General features: G+C 48.6%; 10 protein-coding genes across 10 annotated transcripts; 5 read left to right on the top strand and 5 right to left on the bottom strand.

Moving 5' to 3' along the window:
- Positions 1 to 1,075: 1,075 nt before the first annotated feature.
- Positions 1,076 to 2,128, top strand: N7477_000992 (oxidase ustYa family protein; the record flags this gene model as incomplete). The annotated part of the gene is made up of 5 exons (XM_056962655.1): positions 1,076 to 1,313; positions 1,369 to 1,500; positions 1,554 to 1,684; positions 1,736 to 1,835; positions 1,887 to 2,128. 5 exons carry the CDS (start codon positions 1,076 to 1,078, stop codon positions 2,126 to 2,128), a joined length of 843 nt encoding a protein of 280 aa, XP_056827658.1.
- Positions 2,129 to 2,195: 67 nt separating this feature from the next.
- On the bottom strand, positions 2,196 to 2,801 carry N7477_000991 (GNAT family N-acetyltransferase; the record flags this gene model as incomplete). The annotated part of the gene is made up of 1 exon (XM_056962654.1): positions 2,196 to 2,801. The coding sequence occupies one exon, from the start codon at positions 2,799 to 2,801 to the stop codon at positions 2,196 to 2,198; it is 606 nt and encodes a 201-aa protein (XP_056827657.1).
- Positions 2,802 to 3,378: 577 nt separating this feature from the next.
- N7477_000990 (purine-cytosine permease family protein) lies at positions 3,379 to 5,043 on the bottom strand (the record flags this gene model as incomplete). Its single annotated transcript, XM_056962653.1, has 2 exons — positions 3,379 to 4,506; positions 4,561 to 5,043. The coding sequence occupies 2 exons, from the start codon at positions 5,041 to 5,043 to the stop codon at positions 3,379 to 3,381; spliced, it is 1,611 nt and encodes a 536-aa protein (XP_056827656.1).
- A 671-nt stretch (positions 5,044 to 5,714) lies between these two features.
- On the bottom strand, positions 5,715 to 7,341 carry N7477_000989 (uncharacterized protein; the record flags this gene model as incomplete). The annotated part of the gene is made up of 2 exons (XM_056962652.1): positions 5,715 to 7,165; positions 7,311 to 7,341. 2 exons carry the CDS (start codon positions 7,339 to 7,341, stop codon positions 5,715 to 5,717), a joined length of 1,482 nt encoding a protein of 493 aa, XP_056827655.1.
- Positions 7,342 to 7,707: 366 nt separating this feature from the next.
- Positions 7,708 to 9,115, top strand: N7477_000988 (M20 family metallopeptidase; the record flags this gene model as incomplete). Its single annotated transcript, XM_056962651.1, has 5 exons — positions 7,708 to 7,800; positions 7,859 to 8,189; positions 8,243 to 8,654; positions 8,714 to 8,853; positions 8,901 to 9,115. The coding sequence occupies 5 exons, from the start codon at positions 7,708 to 7,710 to the stop codon at positions 9,113 to 9,115; spliced, it is 1,191 nt and encodes a 396-aa protein (XP_056827654.1).
- Positions 9,116 to 9,596: 481 nt separating this feature from the next.
- N7477_000987 (uncharacterized protein) lies at positions 9,597 to 11,535 on the top strand (the record flags this gene model as incomplete). The annotated part of the gene is made up of 9 exons (XM_056962650.1): positions 9,597 to 9,751; positions 9,805 to 9,963; positions 10,019 to 10,078; positions 10,129 to 10,393; positions 10,448 to 10,711; positions 10,762 to 10,862; positions 10,916 to 10,981; positions 11,033 to 11,267; positions 11,323 to 11,535. 9 exons carry the CDS (start codon positions 9,597 to 9,599, stop codon positions 11,533 to 11,535), a joined length of 1,518 nt encoding a protein of 505 aa, XP_056827653.1.
- Positions 11,536 to 11,633: 98 nt separating this feature from the next.
- Positions 11,634 to 13,039, bottom strand: N7477_000986 (amino acid transporter; the record flags this gene model as incomplete). The annotated part of the gene is made up of 5 exons (XM_056962649.1): positions 11,634 to 11,813; positions 11,868 to 12,110; positions 12,166 to 12,495; positions 12,587 to 12,945; positions 12,994 to 13,039. The coding sequence occupies 5 exons, from the start codon at positions 13,037 to 13,039 to the stop codon at positions 11,634 to 11,636; spliced, it is 1,158 nt and encodes a 385-aa protein (XP_056827652.1).
- A 298-nt stretch (positions 13,040 to 13,337) lies between these two features.
- Positions 13,338 to 13,536, bottom strand: N7477_000985 (uncharacterized protein; the record flags this gene model as incomplete). The annotated part of the gene is given in 2 exon segments (XM_056962648.1): positions 13,338 to 13,451; positions 13,468 to 13,536. The coding sequence occupies 2 exon segments, from the start codon at positions 13,534 to 13,536 to the stop codon at positions 13,338 to 13,340; spliced, it is 183 nt and encodes a 60-aa protein (XP_056827651.1).
- Positions 13,537 to 15,009: 1,473 nt separating this feature from the next.
- N7477_000984 (uncharacterized protein) lies at positions 15,010 to 15,816 on the top strand (the record flags this gene model as incomplete). The annotated part of the gene is made up of 3 exons (XM_056962647.1): positions 15,010 to 15,132; positions 15,193 to 15,335; positions 15,402 to 15,816. 3 exons carry the CDS (start codon positions 15,010 to 15,012, stop codon positions 15,814 to 15,816), a joined length of 681 nt encoding a protein of 226 aa, XP_056827650.1.
- A 1,839-nt stretch (positions 15,817 to 17,655) lies between these two features.
- Positions 17,656 to 17,916, top strand: N7477_000983 (uncharacterized protein; the record flags this gene model as incomplete). The annotated part of the gene is made up of 2 exons (XM_056962646.1): positions 17,656 to 17,752; positions 17,795 to 17,916. 2 exons carry the CDS (start codon positions 17,656 to 17,658, stop codon positions 17,914 to 17,916), a joined length of 219 nt encoding a protein of 72 aa, XP_056827649.1.
- Positions 17,917 to 17,941: the final 25 nt, after the last annotated feature.

Genomic DNA, 17,941 nt, shown 5'->3' with positions numbered 1-17,941 from the left:
GAGAATTGAGGTGAGAAGATGGAATTGCGTTTTGAATGATCTGAGAGAAGCCTGTGGACTTGTGAGGATCTTGAGAGCTGCTTGAGTTGATGAGTGATACAAGACCGTGCCATCACCTCCTATTTATTCAAGTCGAGCACAGCTCGCCGAACTTCAAGCCTGGTCATTACGTAGCTCTATGAGCTCTCGCAGGTGTTGATGTCGATGTCTGAGCTCGATGGCAGCTCACGTCACTGAGTTCTGGGGATCGGAGCAAGCTGCAAGGGACGAGCTGTTCGAACGTGTAGTGAACATCATGGCGCCTTGCGGGGACGGGAGAATCGGCAAAAGACCAACTGCGCGGTGATTTCAGAGAAACACCGCCCCGTGGTTGTATGAGCCATATATCTAAGGTAACTCAAGAAACCCCCCCCGCGTGGAATGTCTTACTCTGCAGGTGCTTAAACTTTGTATGATGATCCTCGCATCGAGCTGCGTGGAAGCTCGCGCCACTTGGCTTTCGGGCTGTCGATCTCTCCCGAAGGGGTTTAAGCACATTCCAGTCGATCGTCGCCTTTCATCTGCACTTTGGACATCGCCTGTCTGTGACAAACCTCGATTACGACATCACTTCTCGTGGCAGTGCCAATACTGTGCCAATGCTGGCCCAGCCTCCCAAGGGTGACATGTCCGATCACCCCATTGCACCACGCTCTGGGGTCACGCATGGGAACAAGAAACGTGTAAGACACGCAGGGGGAGACTCTAGACAGTGTCAATGCGCAACTGTGACTGTGATGGCTCGTCCTGGCTTTCGCAGTTGACTTGGTTGAGAAATGCGCGTCCCAGACTAGCGGTCTGGCCAGGGTTAGGCTGACAGGGTTTGAGCTATGAGGTTTTTCTGAGCTTGTGCTTGTCTCAAGCTAGCTTTTACGTTGGAGCGGAAGCAGTAGTGGTCGTGGTCGTGGCCAAGGTCGTGAGCGGTGTTTGTTGATCCCTTAGAAGCTCGATTCTTCGAAACTCCCAGCCCACCTCTGGTGTTTCTACTCCCCTTCTAATTCTATCTGAGATTAAAGGTTCTATTTACCGAGCGAATATGTTCAGAGAAAAGTCCCCTGACTTGGAAGACGGAGACTTTGAGTCTCGCGAAAGCCTTCTGCCTGAAGAGCAAGAGGCATGGAGCCAGGATGATGAATTCGATAGCTGCGACGACTGTGTCACTACTGTTCTTCAATTAACTGCGCTGGGTGTCTTTTTCCTTCTCGGTTTATTGTTCGGGACAATGTGGCATGGCGACTTGGACAGCCGGTGCAGTCAGCATGTTGCCCGGTACTGTGAGTTCATATGACCCAAGATTTCTTCACAACGCTGACTTGAAGCTTGATCTAGCCCCGGTGATGAGCGAGGTGGGAATCACATACCACCTTCAAAGGTCGAACAACCCGCTACTGAAGGACTCGGTCTACCGACAAGAGGCGAATCCAGAGGTAGATGCGGCCTGGGATGCTCTTGGAGTTAACTGTCCGTCAGTCGTATGACAATTCAATAGTAAAAGTGGCTAACAAATAGCTAAGATCGAAGTATCCGGGTATCGCCCGAGGAAGCAGCCGAGTCAGATTTCTCATCTGATCAAGTCAAGATCAATCCGAGCTACGGTGGAGGATTTCCCGCTGACGTAGAGGGTCTACGGCATCTTCAGTGCTTGGTATGTATCTTCCGTCGCCCTTGGAACATGACATTCTGACTACTGGTCTAGAATCTCCTTCGTCAATCTCTTTACTTCAATTACGATTATTACCATTCCGAGGGCAAAGGCGTTTTCGCAAATAACGATTTCATCGCGCGGCATCAAATTGGTATTCATTCCCATCAGTCTGTTCCAGGTTTCATGCTAAGTCCATTTCTAGCCCAATGTGTCGATGTTCTCCGCCAGCAACTTATGTGTACGGTAGACACCGGCGTTGTAGGCCAAGTCTGGATCTATCCCGAGAACCCTGAACCATTCGTCAACTTCAACACCCGCCAGCGATGCAAAAACTTCGACGAAATACGTGAATGGGCAGAAAAACGTCAGTTGCCAGAGGATCTACCTCTCGATTTCCTACAACCTCCTGCGCCAGGTGAACACATCTATAAAGCAATGCCCTAGGCGACCGGAACAAGTAACGTAGCTACGGTCACAACAAAATGGTTTCATATCCTACCAAAATCAAATTCTATACCTCAAGCTTCTCTGTCAGGTCATAAACCTCCAAGTCTCCCATAGAAGGCAAAGCATAAACAGCACTCCTTTTCCCCGCAAACACAACCAAATCCCCAACTCCCCTAAACACCAATCCAATTTTCTCCAAAACCCTCCGGCTCCGCATATCCTCAGCAGCACAAAATCCAAATGCACTCTCAATGCCAAGATCCTTCTGCGCATACTCTAGGATACCTTTTCCCGCCTCGGTCGCATATCCCTTCCCACTCTCCTCGGGTAGGATCGTATACCCAACATCTGGGGCAGTGTAATACGCATCAGGCGGCGAGCCTTTCATCAAGGAAACCATACCAATATGTCGGCCGTCGTGTAGCGATACGAGGAACATGCCGTGTCGATTGCGGGCATAGGACGGGATCACGCGATTTTGAATAAAGGATGATGCCTTCTCGGGGGTGTCAATGCCTGTGCGACCATTTGAATTGATGAAATCGTCTGTATTCCATAGTTGGACGAGAAATTCGCAGTGAATTTGGTTTGTGGGGTCGAATGGAGTAATTCGGAGGCGTGAGGTGGAGATCCGGAATCCCGGTGGGAATGGGGATTGCTCCACAGACATGGCTGATTATGTGTTCAGATGACCTGATATCTTTGCGCATATATGGATGCGATTTTCCTCTGCAATGAGGATACAGAGCTTCAGTTCTTTTCGGTGATATATCCTGAGTGCTATCTTTGACTGTTGTCTGAATCTGTGATCCTACAGTGAGTCATTCTGACTCGGACCTCTTTCATGCGGCTTTTCCTTTTAAGTCTTGGTGAGCATACTATCACTACAAAGGCAAGGTCGCTACCTAATAATAAGCCTCCGGGTAAATTGGGATTCCGGCGTAACCTTAGTGAACAAGTCTGAGCCACCACCCAGATGGTAGAGCGCTCGCCAGGCGTAGGACCTTTGTGGAGAGTCTTCTGGAGTGCTCTACTACTGTTGGATTGTCTAACATAATCAGTGTGGACGGCGATGACAAAATCAATTGATAATTTGAATTTGTGAGAGGGGATGGGAGATGATGGAGATCGAAACTATGGATCCGGATTGTTGCAAAGACTCCAGGCAAGGGATGCGGCGAATAGGGACAGAAGCCCAAACATTACAAGTCCTGCCTTGGTACCTTTTTACCGCCTTTTCAAGGTCATCACCGGCCAAATCTCCTGAGCTCCAACCATCGTAGCGGCGGATACACCAATCCCGCCCATGAAATACCAACCCAAATACCCAGATCCGAGCCATAAGCACCAACCCTTTGGGCAATAGGTCCAACATACCAAACCTGATCCATCGAAACAATCGCACCGGCCCAGCCAACCAAGAAAGCCACCAAAGCCGCGATACCAACCGGCAACTTCGAAGGGTCGGCCCAGTCATCCCAATTGAAGCCCAATTTTCGCCGGAAGATAGAATGTTCCTCCACAGCAATCATTAAATAGATTGTCACCCAGTATCCCATCAAGGACAGGAAATTGTCGAAGATATCGTAGAGATAGTCCCGGCCACCGAGCGCACAAGCAGTGTAAATTACAACGCCGACGCAAGAGTAAAACCAGCGTGGAAGGCGGGCTAATTGTCGACCCATAATTTGAAAGCCCAAGGAGGCGGAGTATGTCCCAGGAATGTTATTTGCGATCAAGCCAAGCGCGACAAGAACACCCATGAATTTACCGAAGCCGCCAAGACCATCGTAGCCTGCGAGAATCAAGGAACCGGAAGATACATCATATGCTGTTTCCCAAGATGCATGGGTATATGTACCAGAGGCGAGTCCGACACCCAAGAGGTTGGCAAAGGTCAGTGCGAGTCCGACGCCAAGGAAGGTCATGAGAAAAGTCTTCCACTTCGACGTGGTCGGCGGGAAGTAGACGAAGAAGTCAGCGCCGGCAGGTGCCCATGCCACCGAGGCCGATAAACACAGCGAGAAGAATGAGAGTCGGTTGCCAGCGATGGTTTCAGATGATCCTGTTGACGCGATTGAAGTATCGAATTTAGGACCGGCGCTGCCGACCAGAACAAACGCAGCGATGAGTTGGGGCACCCAAGCGTATCGTTCGTAGATGTGGAAAACACTCATTCCGAATAGAACGATGACCCAAGTCACGACGGCGATGATGATAATCCCCACGATGACGGTCATTCGGCCCCCCGCCACGGCCGACAGAACTTGACCACCGACTAGACAATCAATCATACCGTATCCCAGCATGATAATGATGTTCAACAGACATGCGATTTTGCTAGGATAGTAGCCCATAAAGTATCGTGCAATGACCTATCCAGGCATGAGTTCCCACTCTGGTCACAATTGAGCGAAAATAGAACATACCATCGTTCGATTCCCGCTTGCAGGACCAAAGGTACCCATGTACGCAACCCCGGCAGCACCAAGCAACGCACCGAAAGTCGCACAAAGCGCCGAGTCTACAAATCCCAGATCATAACCCAACGGCCCTAGCATCCCCAGCGCCATGTTATTCGCCGTGATATTAGTGCTGAACCACAACAGGCTCATCTGCAGATAATCTGCCGCTTTGATATCATGGCGCTCTTCGATCGGAACACGCTCGATACCACGCGACTCGAAGAATTCCATCGACACGAGTCGATCGTGGAGGCGGGCCCATGCGCTCTTCCCTTTCACTGGGGACCCGGATCCTGGAATGGGCCCGTCAGCCACGCGGGGAGATTTGACATTGTGAAGAGTCTTTGAAACGGGACATGTTTCGCTGAAGGGAATTCTCCCATTGGCTTCTTGTGATGTGTCTGAGAAATTTTGAATCGGTAAGCCCTTCTCTACGTCTGGGGACATGGTGCGCGTTGTTGAAAAGGAAAATTCAAGCTCTCGGGTGGCGGGGCTTATCTGCACCCGCAATTGCTTAGTCTCTTGTATTCCCGAGACCCACGTGGTGTGATAAGTTGGTGGATCTTGTGTCGTCGCGACTGCTGGTTCCTTGTTTAGTAGCTAGTCATGTAGATGACTATAAGCTATGGTGATGTCGTCCTAGCTTCGACCGAGCGTTTTGTGCGGGTCAAAGAGCAACCCGGTTGTTAATTCATGGTTCCCCTGGTGGATGACCTGATCTGTGCGACATCTTGGAGATTTATCCCAATTTACTCATATGCAAGATACATCAGTAAAAGTCCATGTATGACAACCAGCTCAACCCCACTCAGTGGCTGGTAAAATTCAATTGGAAGTCCCAATGGGAATAAGGCTGGCTCCCCTGAATAATCTCATCGAAGCGCCTACTGATACGCGTGTAATTTTCACCGAACCTACCAAGTTCCCTCAACTGGATAGCCACCCAGTCTTGATAGATTTGATCCAAGGTCGCAATACCAGCGAGGAACAAAGGCCAGATTATTCGTATCATCAGACGCGGTCGGCTGCGATGCAGTTTCAAGCTTAGCTCGAGTACCTGGGATACAGCGTCGCGAAGAGTCATGAGGTTGCTGTGGACCTGAGTGCCGGGGTGTTTGTTAAGGATTCCCTGGAAGCAAAGGTGGAAAAAAATAATTGTACTGTAGAAGGTTATGGCGGACCAGTAGACTGTCTCTAGCACGCGCCGGTCGGCGGTTACGTCGCATGATGCTGAGGATTTGGCGGTCATTAGCACGGTATCGTATTCCTATTTGAATTAGCGAACAGTTGAGGGATTGATCGAGAATACCTACAATGGAAATCGTATTTAGTTGGTCGATCAACTGCTGATAGGGTGACGTTGCGCTCGAGGTGTTATCCAATTCGCCCTGCTGGAATAGCTCGGTGATCTTGAACTGAATGACGTGGCTGCGGTGGTACAATGTCAAACCGGGCAGATTTTCCATGTCATCCAGCTGGGCGGACATTGGATAGTTCTCACCCCAGAAGCGGGCGGGGGACTGCCTGCATATTCGGTAGAGCTCAGGCAGGCTTAAGTGATCCGCGTTGCCATTTTCAGCATTGAGGAAAAACTGGTAAACATCTGTGTCCAGTCGCGTCGTATTGGGTCCAAAAAACAAGGCCGACGGTGTGAAAAAGTACAATGTCCATAGAAGAAACAGAGGCACCGATGTAGAACGAAGTGAATCGAGTGGTTCTCGCAAGGCAATCTCCTTTGATCCTCCGGCGAGAGTAGAACCAGTTATAGACATATGTTCATTCGGTTGTGTTTGTGAGTCGGTACTCAATCCTTCAGACGCGATTGCGACCGCGAAGTCGGCTGGAGATGACCCTTGGGGCGCTGTCGCATTTTGAAGCAAAGGTACGATATGGTTATGAAGAAGAGTCTCAATACCTCGGATGTGAATATTGATAGCCGTAATTCCGCTACCGAATCTATTTTCATAATCAATCATGAGCCATAGAGTAACAAACACGGCCTCGATTTTCTGTGGTGTCTTCACGTCCTGTTTCAAGGCATGGCGAAGACTTGACAATGCGTGACCGTAGTGCATGCGCCCGTCAAGTTCATTGGACTCATTTTGAGAGGGACTGCTGGACACATTGTCTTCATCGAAGAGTCTCGAGCGATGGATCTCACGTGCGGTACTGGCCAGAATCATGCTCATGACCATAGGCTCTATAACGGCGATCTTATGGTACGCATACGAGATGGTGGACCATGGCCAGTGCTTTCCCAGGATCACCACTAGTGTTGAATTCTGCAAATAGCTCAGACAACTGCGATCAAAAGCAGACAGAGTCAGGGAATTTGCCGCCTGAATGCTCTGATCGGGATTCGCACTGCTCAATCTTTGCGAAGGAAGCAACGGAGGCTTGGCAGCATTGGAGGCCTGCTCAACGGCCTGCCGCTTTCGCACAAGTAGATTCAGGTCAGCACCTTTCAGATGATTCCTTTGCGATTGATCCGAGAGCGATGAAGATGACACTGATGCCGATGCCGATTTGCGCGGAATAGGCCCGCCTTTCCACTCACACCGGAGACGCGCTGAAGAACAGCGCTGGCATTGCGGTTCATCTTGGCCATTCACATTGTGCTTTTGCTCATCGCATTTGACCTTACGAATGCGGCACGTGCGGCATCCTGCCCTTGCTTAGTCTCTGACAAGGAGGCATGGTGTGTGGATCCTAACCTGTCTTGGAACGAGTCTTCGCCTTTTGCATCGTGAACCCTGCCGAGCTCCATTTGGCCCTGGTCCCTGGTGGATAAATCTGGGGTTTACTGGGCCATTGAGTGTTTTGCCGAACCTATCGCGTAGACAGGTCCAGGAGATTTATGTGAGAAAATGGCGGGGAAGAAGATGGCTGCCGAGTGGAGTTGCGAGCGAGGCACATCGATAAGAGTTGCCGATTCGAATCACCCGAGTGGCTGCGTCGGCAAATACCCTCCTAACCACATTCAGCAATGCGATAAGTTCCAATGTTGAGTTGCATCAGGATTTCGGGTTCAGATGGTTTCCGTTCTTTATATTTAATTCCACAGATTCCAATCATAGCGCCTATCTAAAATCCCTGTTGGTGAAAATCATAATGCACGTCCCCAAAGCACAGAGACAATTCCTGGATAAGGTCCACAAATCCCTTGGCGGTTGGGATGAAAAGTTGAAGGAGATCAATCACAAAGTAGAAGATTCATCTGGTCCAATTGCGAAGGAGAAGTGACAAGACTGACTTCTACCAGATCTGGTCGAATCCAGAACTTGCATATGCTGAGCATGATGCTCATGAAGCAATTTGCAGTTTCTTCGAAGCAGTCTCATCGGATGGATATATAGTCCATCGCAAAGCCTGGGGCCTGGACACCGCTTTTGAAATTGAATGGTCTAATGGCAAGCCAGGGCGCGTTGTAGCGTTCAATGCCGAATACGATGCTCTTCCTGGAATCGGTCACGCCTGTGGTCACAACTTGATTGCAACAAGCTCTATCGCCGCATTTATCGCGACCTGCGAAGCGATCAAGTCTATTTCAGATGTTGGATACACAGTCCGTCTCTTCGGTACCCCGCCGAAGAGTCTGGCGGCGGCAAAGTGCGGCTAATCGACGCCGGTGCCTACAAGGGTGTAGACGCGTGTCTCATGGTACACCCTGTCCCGATGGCACCTGGAAACCCCGATCTTCATGGCATGGCAACTGTTATTGAGGGAGGTTTTCTGGCAAATGATAAGGTCAAGGTCACATTCACAGGCAAGCCTGCTCATGCGGCTGCAGCGCCCTGGGAGGGCATCAATGCCTTGGATGCCGTTGTCTCGGCGTATGTCAGCATCTCTATGCTTCGTCAACAGATTTTACCCACACAGAAGATCCATGGTGTTATTGTGAACGGAGGAGACCGCCCGAACATTATTCCAATGTCGGCCTCGGTCGACTATTACATTCGATCGCCAACTAAGAAGACCTTGAAGCCCTTGACTGAGAAAGTGATCAAGTGCTTCGAAGCAGCTGCGACTGCGACAGGGTGTAAAGTTGACTTTGAGTGGTAAGCCCTCACCACGGAACACTATTATAGTCATAACATCGCCTAATGAAACTTGTTAGGGGTCCTTCATACGACGATCTGAAGAGCAACAGACCAATCTGCGAGAGCTACGTCTCAGCCATGCGCGCAATGGGCCACCACACCCTCCTTGACAACTCAGAACAAGAAGGCGCACTAGCCGGAGCATCCACTGACATGGGTGAGTACTTCTACTCAGCCCACTAAAAACCAGCTAATCAAGCCCAGGCAATGTATCATATGAAGTTCCCGGATTCCATGGTATCTTCTGCATCCCGGTCAACGGAGTCAATCACACCCCCGAGTTCACCAGTGGAGCTGGATCGCCCGAGGGACACAAGCGATCAATCGCGTGCGCAGCTGGGATGGCCGTAGTCGCTTGCCAGATGTTGGTTGACGACGAGTTTGCCGAGGCTGTGAAGGCGGATTTCCAGAAAGATTGATAAGAGAATCTAGCAAATAGTCAAACGGAACAGTATTCCTATCACAATCCGACACCCGTACTTCGCCGACTTGTGGTCTTAGATGTCTCAGAGTTCTCGCGTACTCTGGAGACTGCCAACTTTGATTTCTGGAAAACTCATTCCACTTTCTTATGCGCCACAAGCTGGCAGGCCGCTTCCATTTCAATATACTCAGATTCCTCGGCACAAGTGTAACGTACTTGGCCCCCGCCTAGCCTTGCCGATGGAGCCAATGGCGACTCGCCCGAAGCCAACCCGCTTAGTGCACCCTTATCAGGTGAATAAAAATGAGGGGAGGGATTTGTCGTGGCGCTCAAGATATCGGACAAAGGCGATAGGATCATAGCTTTGTTCTGTAGGCTAGGGAGATATGGTAGTTGATATAAATAGAGAGGGAGATACGACTGGGAAATTGCCCGGTCATTTTAATCGCTTCACCTGATATTCTACGAAAAATAAAATGACGGAGAAGAATGATAAAGGCGAAATTGCCAGTGCAGAGCGCGAGATGGATAGACCCAGTCTTGACGACGGCGCCGTGGAGCAGCTTCAATTGGCCTCGTTCCAGTTCTCCCCAGAAGCAGAGAAAAGACTCGTTCGAAAGATTGATTTAACGTCAGTCGCCTTCCACCAGATGGGATGTTTCGGTGTTGACAAATTGTTTCTAGGATTCTCCCAGTCATGCTTGTTGCCTATATGATGGCTTTCCTGGACAAACAAACGCTGAGCTATACTTCGTTGATGGGGATTCGTGAAGAACTTCATCTCGTCGGCTCACAATACAGTTGGGTCTCGGGAATGTTCTACTTCGGTTATCTATTTTTCTCGTGCGAAACCATCGGCACATCTTACAAAATGAAACTGGAACTGATTGGCGTACAGATATCCGGCATCACTCTTGATGGTCAAATTCCCGCTAGGAAAGTACCTTGCAGTGAATTTGTGAGTAACCAAAGCTGTCCCTCATATCTAATGCTTCTCCTAATAAAAAGAGCCAGCCTTCTCTGGGCAGTTGTTCTAGCCTGTCATGCAGCTACATCCAACTTCATAACGATGATGGTGACCAGGTTCTTCCTCGGATGTACCGAGGCCAGCCTCTCTCCGGGGTTCACTCTCGTCACCTCTCTCTGGTATCGAACATCAGAACAACCACTTCGTGCCGGTATCTGGTTCTGCGGAAACTCGCTCTCTCTAATCATTGGCAACCTAATCGCTGTGGGCATCCTGCAAATTCATAGCAGACTCTATGCATGGCAGGTCAGATACCATATACTCTTGACTTAAAGTATCTAAATTAACGGTCATCTCAAGTGGCTCTTCATCATCTTTGGACTCGTGACCTTCCTCTGGGGCATCGTTATGCTCTTCCGTCTTCCAGACTCTCCGGTGGATGCGAAGTTCTTGACTGATGAAGAGAGAATGATTGCGACCGAACGACTAAAGGCAAACAAGACCGGATTCAAAAACAACCAAATTGACCGAAGTCAAATTGTGGAAGCCTTTACGGATATCAAGACTTGGATTCTTGCGGTGCTAATCTTGGCATCAAATATTCCGAATGGAGGATTCACTACAGTGAGATTGACTCTCAACACATTCGAGCCAGGCTGCTAATATAGAGTTAGTTCAACGGTCTAGTCCTGCAAGGCTTCGGGTTTAGCACGTTCAACACCCTTCTTCTCGGCATTCCAGGGGGTGTTATTGTGTTCATCTTTGTGCTGGGCGGGTAAGTGGCTCGCAAGTGTTATCACCAAAGCTTGCTTTCTGACCATCACATAGAGGTATGATCTCGTCCAAGGTCGCCAATAGCCGGTGCCTTGCAATGAGTGGATTGAACATTATTAGGTACACGATGAAAGAGCTGTGCTAGAAGAGTTCATTGCTAACAAGAAGTAGTATAGTGGGAAGCGCCCTTGTCTACGCCGCACACTCGGTCGGGGCTCGTTACGCGGGCCTGCTTATCATGGGAGCTTACTCTGCAGCCATGCCGGTCTCTATGGCGATGATTAGTTCGAATGTTGGTGGATTTACAAAGAAGGCTACAGTCAGCTCGGTCTATTTCATCATGTACTGTGCGGGTAATATTATTGGACCCCAATTGTTTTTCGAGCGAGAGGCTCCCAAATATCAGGTATAACTCTTCCTTGTGATGCTATGCGCGATGATAGAGACTAACAAACTCACAGAGCGGCTTCCTAGCCATCATAATTTGCCTCGTGATCTGTGTGATTGACGGCTTTGTGTTGTTGCTCTATCTTCGCTGGGAGAACAGGAGACGTGAGAAGAAGGCTAGCAACGATGATCCTGTCGTCGAACAAGAGAAGACTGTTACCAACACTCAATGTGAACTGGTGGACATTACAGACTTGAAAAACAGACAGTTCCGGTACGTGTATTAATAAAACTGGGAGCTGCAAGAACGGCTTCAATTGAGATTTTCTTGGTTGTTGTATGGAATGTCAGCAAACAGTATATCCAAATTTCGGAACTCCACGCCTCAGGAAGTCTCCATAACAGGACCCTGGTAGACATGCCTAGCTCGCACAAAATAGTACACAATAGCTAAGAAAACCACCCCAACCGTACCAACAACACTGTAGTTCATGTCCTGCACGCTTGGGTCCATAGAAGATGGCCAATAACTGAAGAAAATGACGATCATCATGTAGACAACGGCCTACCCATTAAGTAAGATGCCCCAAATTCCGGGCACATGGAATGGCCCCCACACCAATTTTGCGCCAGGTACATTGATGGTCGTTTCGTCGCTTTCGTTGTATCGCGAGATATCACCTTTGCACCGGCGGTACAATAGGAGACCTCGAGCAATGAGATAGGAAGAGTAAATTCCAGACACCGCCATGGAGAGAATATCGTTCAGCGCTACCTCGGATCCGATGTTGATGAGGCCGAGAAGGGTGGAGATGATAGTCGTTAACAGAGTCCCGTAGACAGGTAGGTGGCGAAAGGATATCTGAATGAAAGAGTTTACTGAAGCTATACAATGATCCTCGCGATGGAGATCTTACCTTGGTCCAAACGCGCCATCCTGGGACACCACGGTCTCTCGCAAAGGACCAGAACTGACGAAAGGTGGCGGCCAGCATACCGATACATGAAGCGATACCAATGATCAAGAGTATTGAGCACATAGTCAATGTACCGCTCATGAAACCTGTCCCCTGGTAGAATATCTCGATGTAGGGGTATCCGGTCGGAGAGTTCAGGGCAGCGTCGATGTCTCCTGCGCAGTAAAGAATTCCAATCAACATGCCAAATCCAAGACTGCCATTGATCAAGACACTGAGCATGATTGCACAAGGGATTGCGACCGAAGCATTTGCAACTTCTTCGGCCATCTTTCGAGTCATTAGTCAAAGAGCGATGAACCAAGGTCCAGGTTTACTCACATGGACAGCGGCATCTCCGCCGGCAAATGCGAATACGCACCCGCTGAGACCGACAAACCACGACAAGCCCTGGGTTGCAAAGTTGCCCCCCATTCAGGAATTCAAGGAAGACTTCTCGGTCTGTCTTATGATCGGACATGCAAGTCAAAGGGATAATGATAGCGAAGAACCCCAAGATGTGAATGATCAGAATGAATCCTTCCAGTCTGGGCAAGAATCTGCCGCCAACCAGATTGGAGAGGAGTGCAACTACCAGGGTGGCCCACATGATCAAGGTCCCTTGATACGACAAAGCATTGTACGCTTTGTTAGCGAGAATTGCTACTCCTTGAATCTCAGTGCCAGAAAGATAGGCACTTGAAGCGAAAGCGGTCTGCCAGCCAATAACCGCGAGCCATCCTGTTGATCATTAGTGCCCTAAACTTCTTGCATCAACTATCATCTTACCTGTGATGTAGCTAAGGAACTTCATGTAGCGGGCTGGTGCAAGCATGGCTGTTTAGTGGTACTAGCCTCCTGAGGTGGGAGCCCTGGGCTCTGGTCAGGTTCACTCATGGAGGATCGAGGAAAAGACGTTACATTGATGCCATTTCCGATAATACTAAGAAGCAACATGCTGTTCCTGTCCAGGCAAAGATATAGGCGTAGACAGCGCCCGCAGATCCAGCACTTTTGTCAATCAGTGACACCGATTATCAAAGCCAAGATGGAAGTAGAACAAACTTTGTCAGGGAAATGGTAAATATACTACACAGAGTTAGAGAATAGTACGCCTTAGATCGTCAAAAGACTCACTCAAGTAATCCTTCCCAGGTTGCGAGAATAGTACAACTCAATCCAAGAATCGAGAGAACGCCAGAATTTCGCTGGTACGATCCAGGATCAGCGCCATAATCCTTAAGATCCTCGGAATGAGCAAACCTTTAGCACTGGCCGCTTTCCAAGTCTCTGAAGCTGTATCGCATCGTTGTCGCCGGCAAAAATGGTCATTATTGGCTTCATTGCTCAAGACCGGCCTATGCTTCAGCTCGTACGATGCCATTGTTGTCGCTAACTCCCCAGAATGAAACAAGGGAAAGAAACACAAGCATGCAGAAGAACGGGGGCGGAAGAGTGTGAAAGAGAAAAAGAAAAGTTTCACCGAAGGATCATAGACTTCCGCATTGCAGGTAATGGGAAATTAGACGCAGCTAGAGCGACGACCACTGAATATGCATAATTTTTTGAGTACTGTAGCATGCTGGAGCGGGCCGCAAGAGAACCGAGACATGGAGGCCCACAAGGTGCGATCCTTCAATCCGAGACGGTAGCTTTCGTGGGCCGTTGCATCAAGTCGCAATTAGGCGCATTTATAAGGCCTTGGCGGGTCGCAGACACCAGAGTACGTTCTAGGTAAGGTTGCTATCTGTACCTGGGGCCGCGACTGGGCCGTGACAGGGATCATGGCGGGGGTTCGAATACTTCGCTTCAGATTCGGTCACCCCGGGCGCTGGAGACTTCATGAGAGGGGGCTAGTACTGCGCACATCTTGACATGGGCGAAATTGAAGAGAATGCAGATGCTCTCGTGGGTTGGAGGGGGAACAGAATTCGGCCATAAACATCGGAGGTGAAGCCAACGTGGAAGCCATTCGGGAAAAGTGCCTGGATGTTACCCCCCCTAAACTCTTTGAGATGGCGCTATCGGCCTTAATTGCACCATGGTTTAACTTCGACATGGATACGCGCCATGACACCGAAATTCGCCTGACAAACCTTGAATCTGCCAGGATCAAGATCCTGACGTTGTATTTTTTTCGCTCTGGAGCCCTCGTGTGCCCCGTCTCAGGATTGTGATGATCGATCGGGGGCACACGACTTATTATTCAGAATAGTCGCGATAACAACAACCCAATTCTCGAGACATGCATCTTCCAAGGTTTCTTTGCTTCGTTGCTGTCCCTGATAGTTTCTTCCGTCGTGTAACGATTCAGTTCCGATGGGAACCCGATTCATCGGTGATAGCAAAGACCCGGCCGTGAACTGCACGACTTGGTTCTGTTTGGTCGTCGTTTCACTGGCGGTTCTAGTACGGCTCTGGACAAAATGGCGTCTGTACAAGGTCCTGAGACTTGATGATGGTCTAATTGCGCTTTCGCTGGTGAGTATTCTCTTTCTGCCAATACACAGCATGTGTTCCACCGCATGGACTTACGAATTAGATCTTTTGCATTGGCCAAAGTATTGCCATCTCTTGGCAGTAGCATCTGGTTATGGAAAGCATTTCAACATAGTCTCGTCATCAGAGTTTGACGCGACTATGAAAGTAAGTTGAGTGTCCGGCGAGACCAGTCATCAGGCTAATCAAAAGCCACATCAACGAAGAATTTATACTCGGCCAACCTCCTCTACATTCTCCCTCTGCACATCAAAGCTTTCTTTAGCAATTTTTGTCCGCGGACTCACCCCGGTCTCAAAGGACCATATGCTGGCTCGCATCGTGGAAACCTCGATCGGGATTTGGACAATTGTTGCATTCCTAGGCACTGCCTTTCAATGTGCCGTTCCTCGAACCTGGGATTTTTGGAATGGCAAGTGCTTTGATTTGGTACGTACTTCAATCTTTCTTAAGACATAGTCACTGCTGATGCCCTTCGGGTTCCTGCAGACTGCATGGCATTATTTCGTCAGCACATCCAACATCGCAACAGATTTTCTAGTCCTCACGCAGTCCACGCTGCTGATATACAGCGTACAGACTAGCTTCACGAAACGCATAGGTTTTGCAGGCATCTTCCTTCCCAGAGCACTGTAAGCTTTAAGAAAAACCGTTACTGCAACCACGACGACTTCAATGACTAACCCTTGTTTGTTCAGAGTGACCGAAGCAATCATCGCTGAAATGTCTCTTATAAAAGCTACGACGGATACAAGCGATCCTACGTATGACCTCTGCGATGTAACAATCATACAAGAAGTGATTCAATGCTTGAGCATAATCACAGCATGCTGGGGCCAATTGCGCCCGTTCATCAAGTGGATGAAGTCCAACGGCCTGCGAATTCAGGGTGAAGGTCTCAATCTCCTTGACACAAATTCGGAATCACACCCAAGCACCTATTCGAGAGATAGAAAGATCGTTAAACATCAAAGTTTTATCGTCACTCCACGGCAAGAGGACTTGATAGAAGATTGGGAATTGGGTATTCAATCAAGTCGGGTGCAAATCATCCCGGAGACGCAGCCATGGACTGAACGGACTTCGGCACAAGAAGAGCCTCATGTCAACTAATTGACGACATTCAATAGCAATTGCCAACTAACAATCCCTCCTTTTATCACACTAATTATAAAGCGTATGTCAACTAGATATGCCGGTGTTCAAGGAGAAGTAAGAGTAATGAGACGGTGCAGCGTCCGGGAACTCACGCTCTATACGGATTCAGAATGTCTCCCTGCAGATTACAGTAGCCACTGAGGTGCATGTGTGGTCCATTAAAATATTAAGGGTCGTGCCTCGCAACGTGCTTGAAACATTCGAGGGGTATCCAAAATCTTCGTAGGCCATTGTATAGGAAAGACAGGAGTAAAGAATTTCCGACTAGAACATTTCCTTCTCTGACAGGGTCATGGTTAAGGACACACGAGACAGGCGATGAGAAATCGATCACCATCAAATCTAGCAAAACAATTGTCCTGAGATGCAACAAAAAGGATAAATTAAAAGAGTTCGTAGGAAAAAACATACAACAGCAGGGATTCGCTGGTGGTCACCCACCCAACTACTAACCTGCCGGCGTGTGGCTTAAGTACGGCTGAGCGGACGGGAAGCCCTGTTCTCCACACCCTATGGTCGTATGTACCATATTGATGCTTCTTTCAAAGTAAGAAGCTTTAGACGGCTATTGTGAGCTTTATTACCTGGATGAGAATTGGATAAGTGCTACTTTAGCGCCGCGCGACTGGGGGTCACAAGGATAAGTGCGCAATAGACAGGCTGAAAATACAGGTGAGAATAAAGTGAGAATCCGTTGTGATAGCGCAGTTGCCGCTGAACTTTGGATATTTGCCTCGCGCTTTAAACGGGGAAGCCAGTTTGCGTTTTAAACGCGTAGTCGAGACTTATTAATTGATAGTTGCCGGAACCTGGAAGTCGTCTACGATATAGGTAGACTCAGAGAGATCCAGGGATTATAAATAGAGCAAGGTCGAGGACATAGATTGCTCTGATATATGTTATGGGAGTGCTTCTAATCTTGCTATAGTAAATTCAGGTGGCCTTCGTTATCTTCCATTTAACTTAGACGATATCTACTGTTATGTAACCCCTTAATTACGCAGTAATATTGATATTCTAAGAAATGTCCGAGACCTACCGACCATTCTCTCTGCATAATAATATTTCGCCTTCTATCGATCTAGATTTAAGTAGTTTATGATAGTTAGCGGCCATCTTTTGCATTAGATTTACTTCGGCGCGTCCAATCCTAATCGCGGCTGATCATCGAAAATTCAGTATGATCCGATCGTGATATTCTTGGGGCTGATGATGGGAGCGCCTGCATAGAATCTCCTTTAGAATAGCCGGTGACCATGCTCAATTCGTTGCACATGCTGACCTCGCATAGATCAGGTGTCAGACATACATGACTCTTCCGTGGGTGTCAGTTGCGGTAGACTCGTAGAAGCTAACATGGATCTTTCTAAGACTTCTATCATATGGAGAGATCTCTCAGCTTGACTCACCTAGACCATAATACGCTCCCAATGCTGAAAAGTTTGATATTCCTTAGGCGACAAGCTCTGGCTTTAGTCCCTCCACATCTGTTGTACCCCAGAATCAGTCGCACCCTGATGCTCTTAAGCCACTTTGGATTTTTTAATTGGAGGAGGAAAGAGTATAGGACCAAGAGCCACCGACCGCTATGCTGGCAGAAATTCTTACCTCTAAAAGTGGTTGTATAGCTGTTTCATGCATAAGACTTGAATTTGGCAAATCAGCCCCCCAACTCCTCTTTGTTAGCACACCGCTCTTCCTCTCGTCACTCTTGCCCTTTGTTAACTCGGTTTCTTCCCCTCACAGCTCTTCTGCTAAATCTGCGATATTTTCAAACATTTCGAACGTAAAAATATGGCTACCAGCGATATGAATTACGAGGTTGAACAAGAAATTGTGGCATTTTTCGAGAAGACTAAAACGACTCGCTTAGCTTGTGACGACTATACGAGTGAGAATTTAGGTGGCAATGTCACTCCAGTCGACGTATAAGGCGTGTGTACCTACATTGACTATGCTGGTCCTAACGCCGAATTCGTCGTGCAGTATCGTCTGAAGTCATTAGCGCTGAATATAGACATTGTGAACCTCGCCAAAGCCTATTACGAAACTTGACACCCCAGATCTCCTTTAAGGGACA

The sequence above is a fragment of the Penicillium maclennaniae genome, assembly GCF_028827695.1.
Source record: "Penicillium maclennaniae strain IBT 15551 chromosome Unknown utg000001l:1.0-3280838.0:1.0-3283122.0, whole genome shotgun sequence".
Classification (NCBI taxonomy): domain Eukaryota; kingdom Fungi; phylum Ascomycota; class Eurotiomycetes; order Eurotiales; family Aspergillaceae; genus Penicillium; species Penicillium maclennaniae.
The sequence above is the reverse complement of the archived record's forward strand: the minus strand, read 5'-3'. Positions and strand labels throughout refer to the sequence as shown.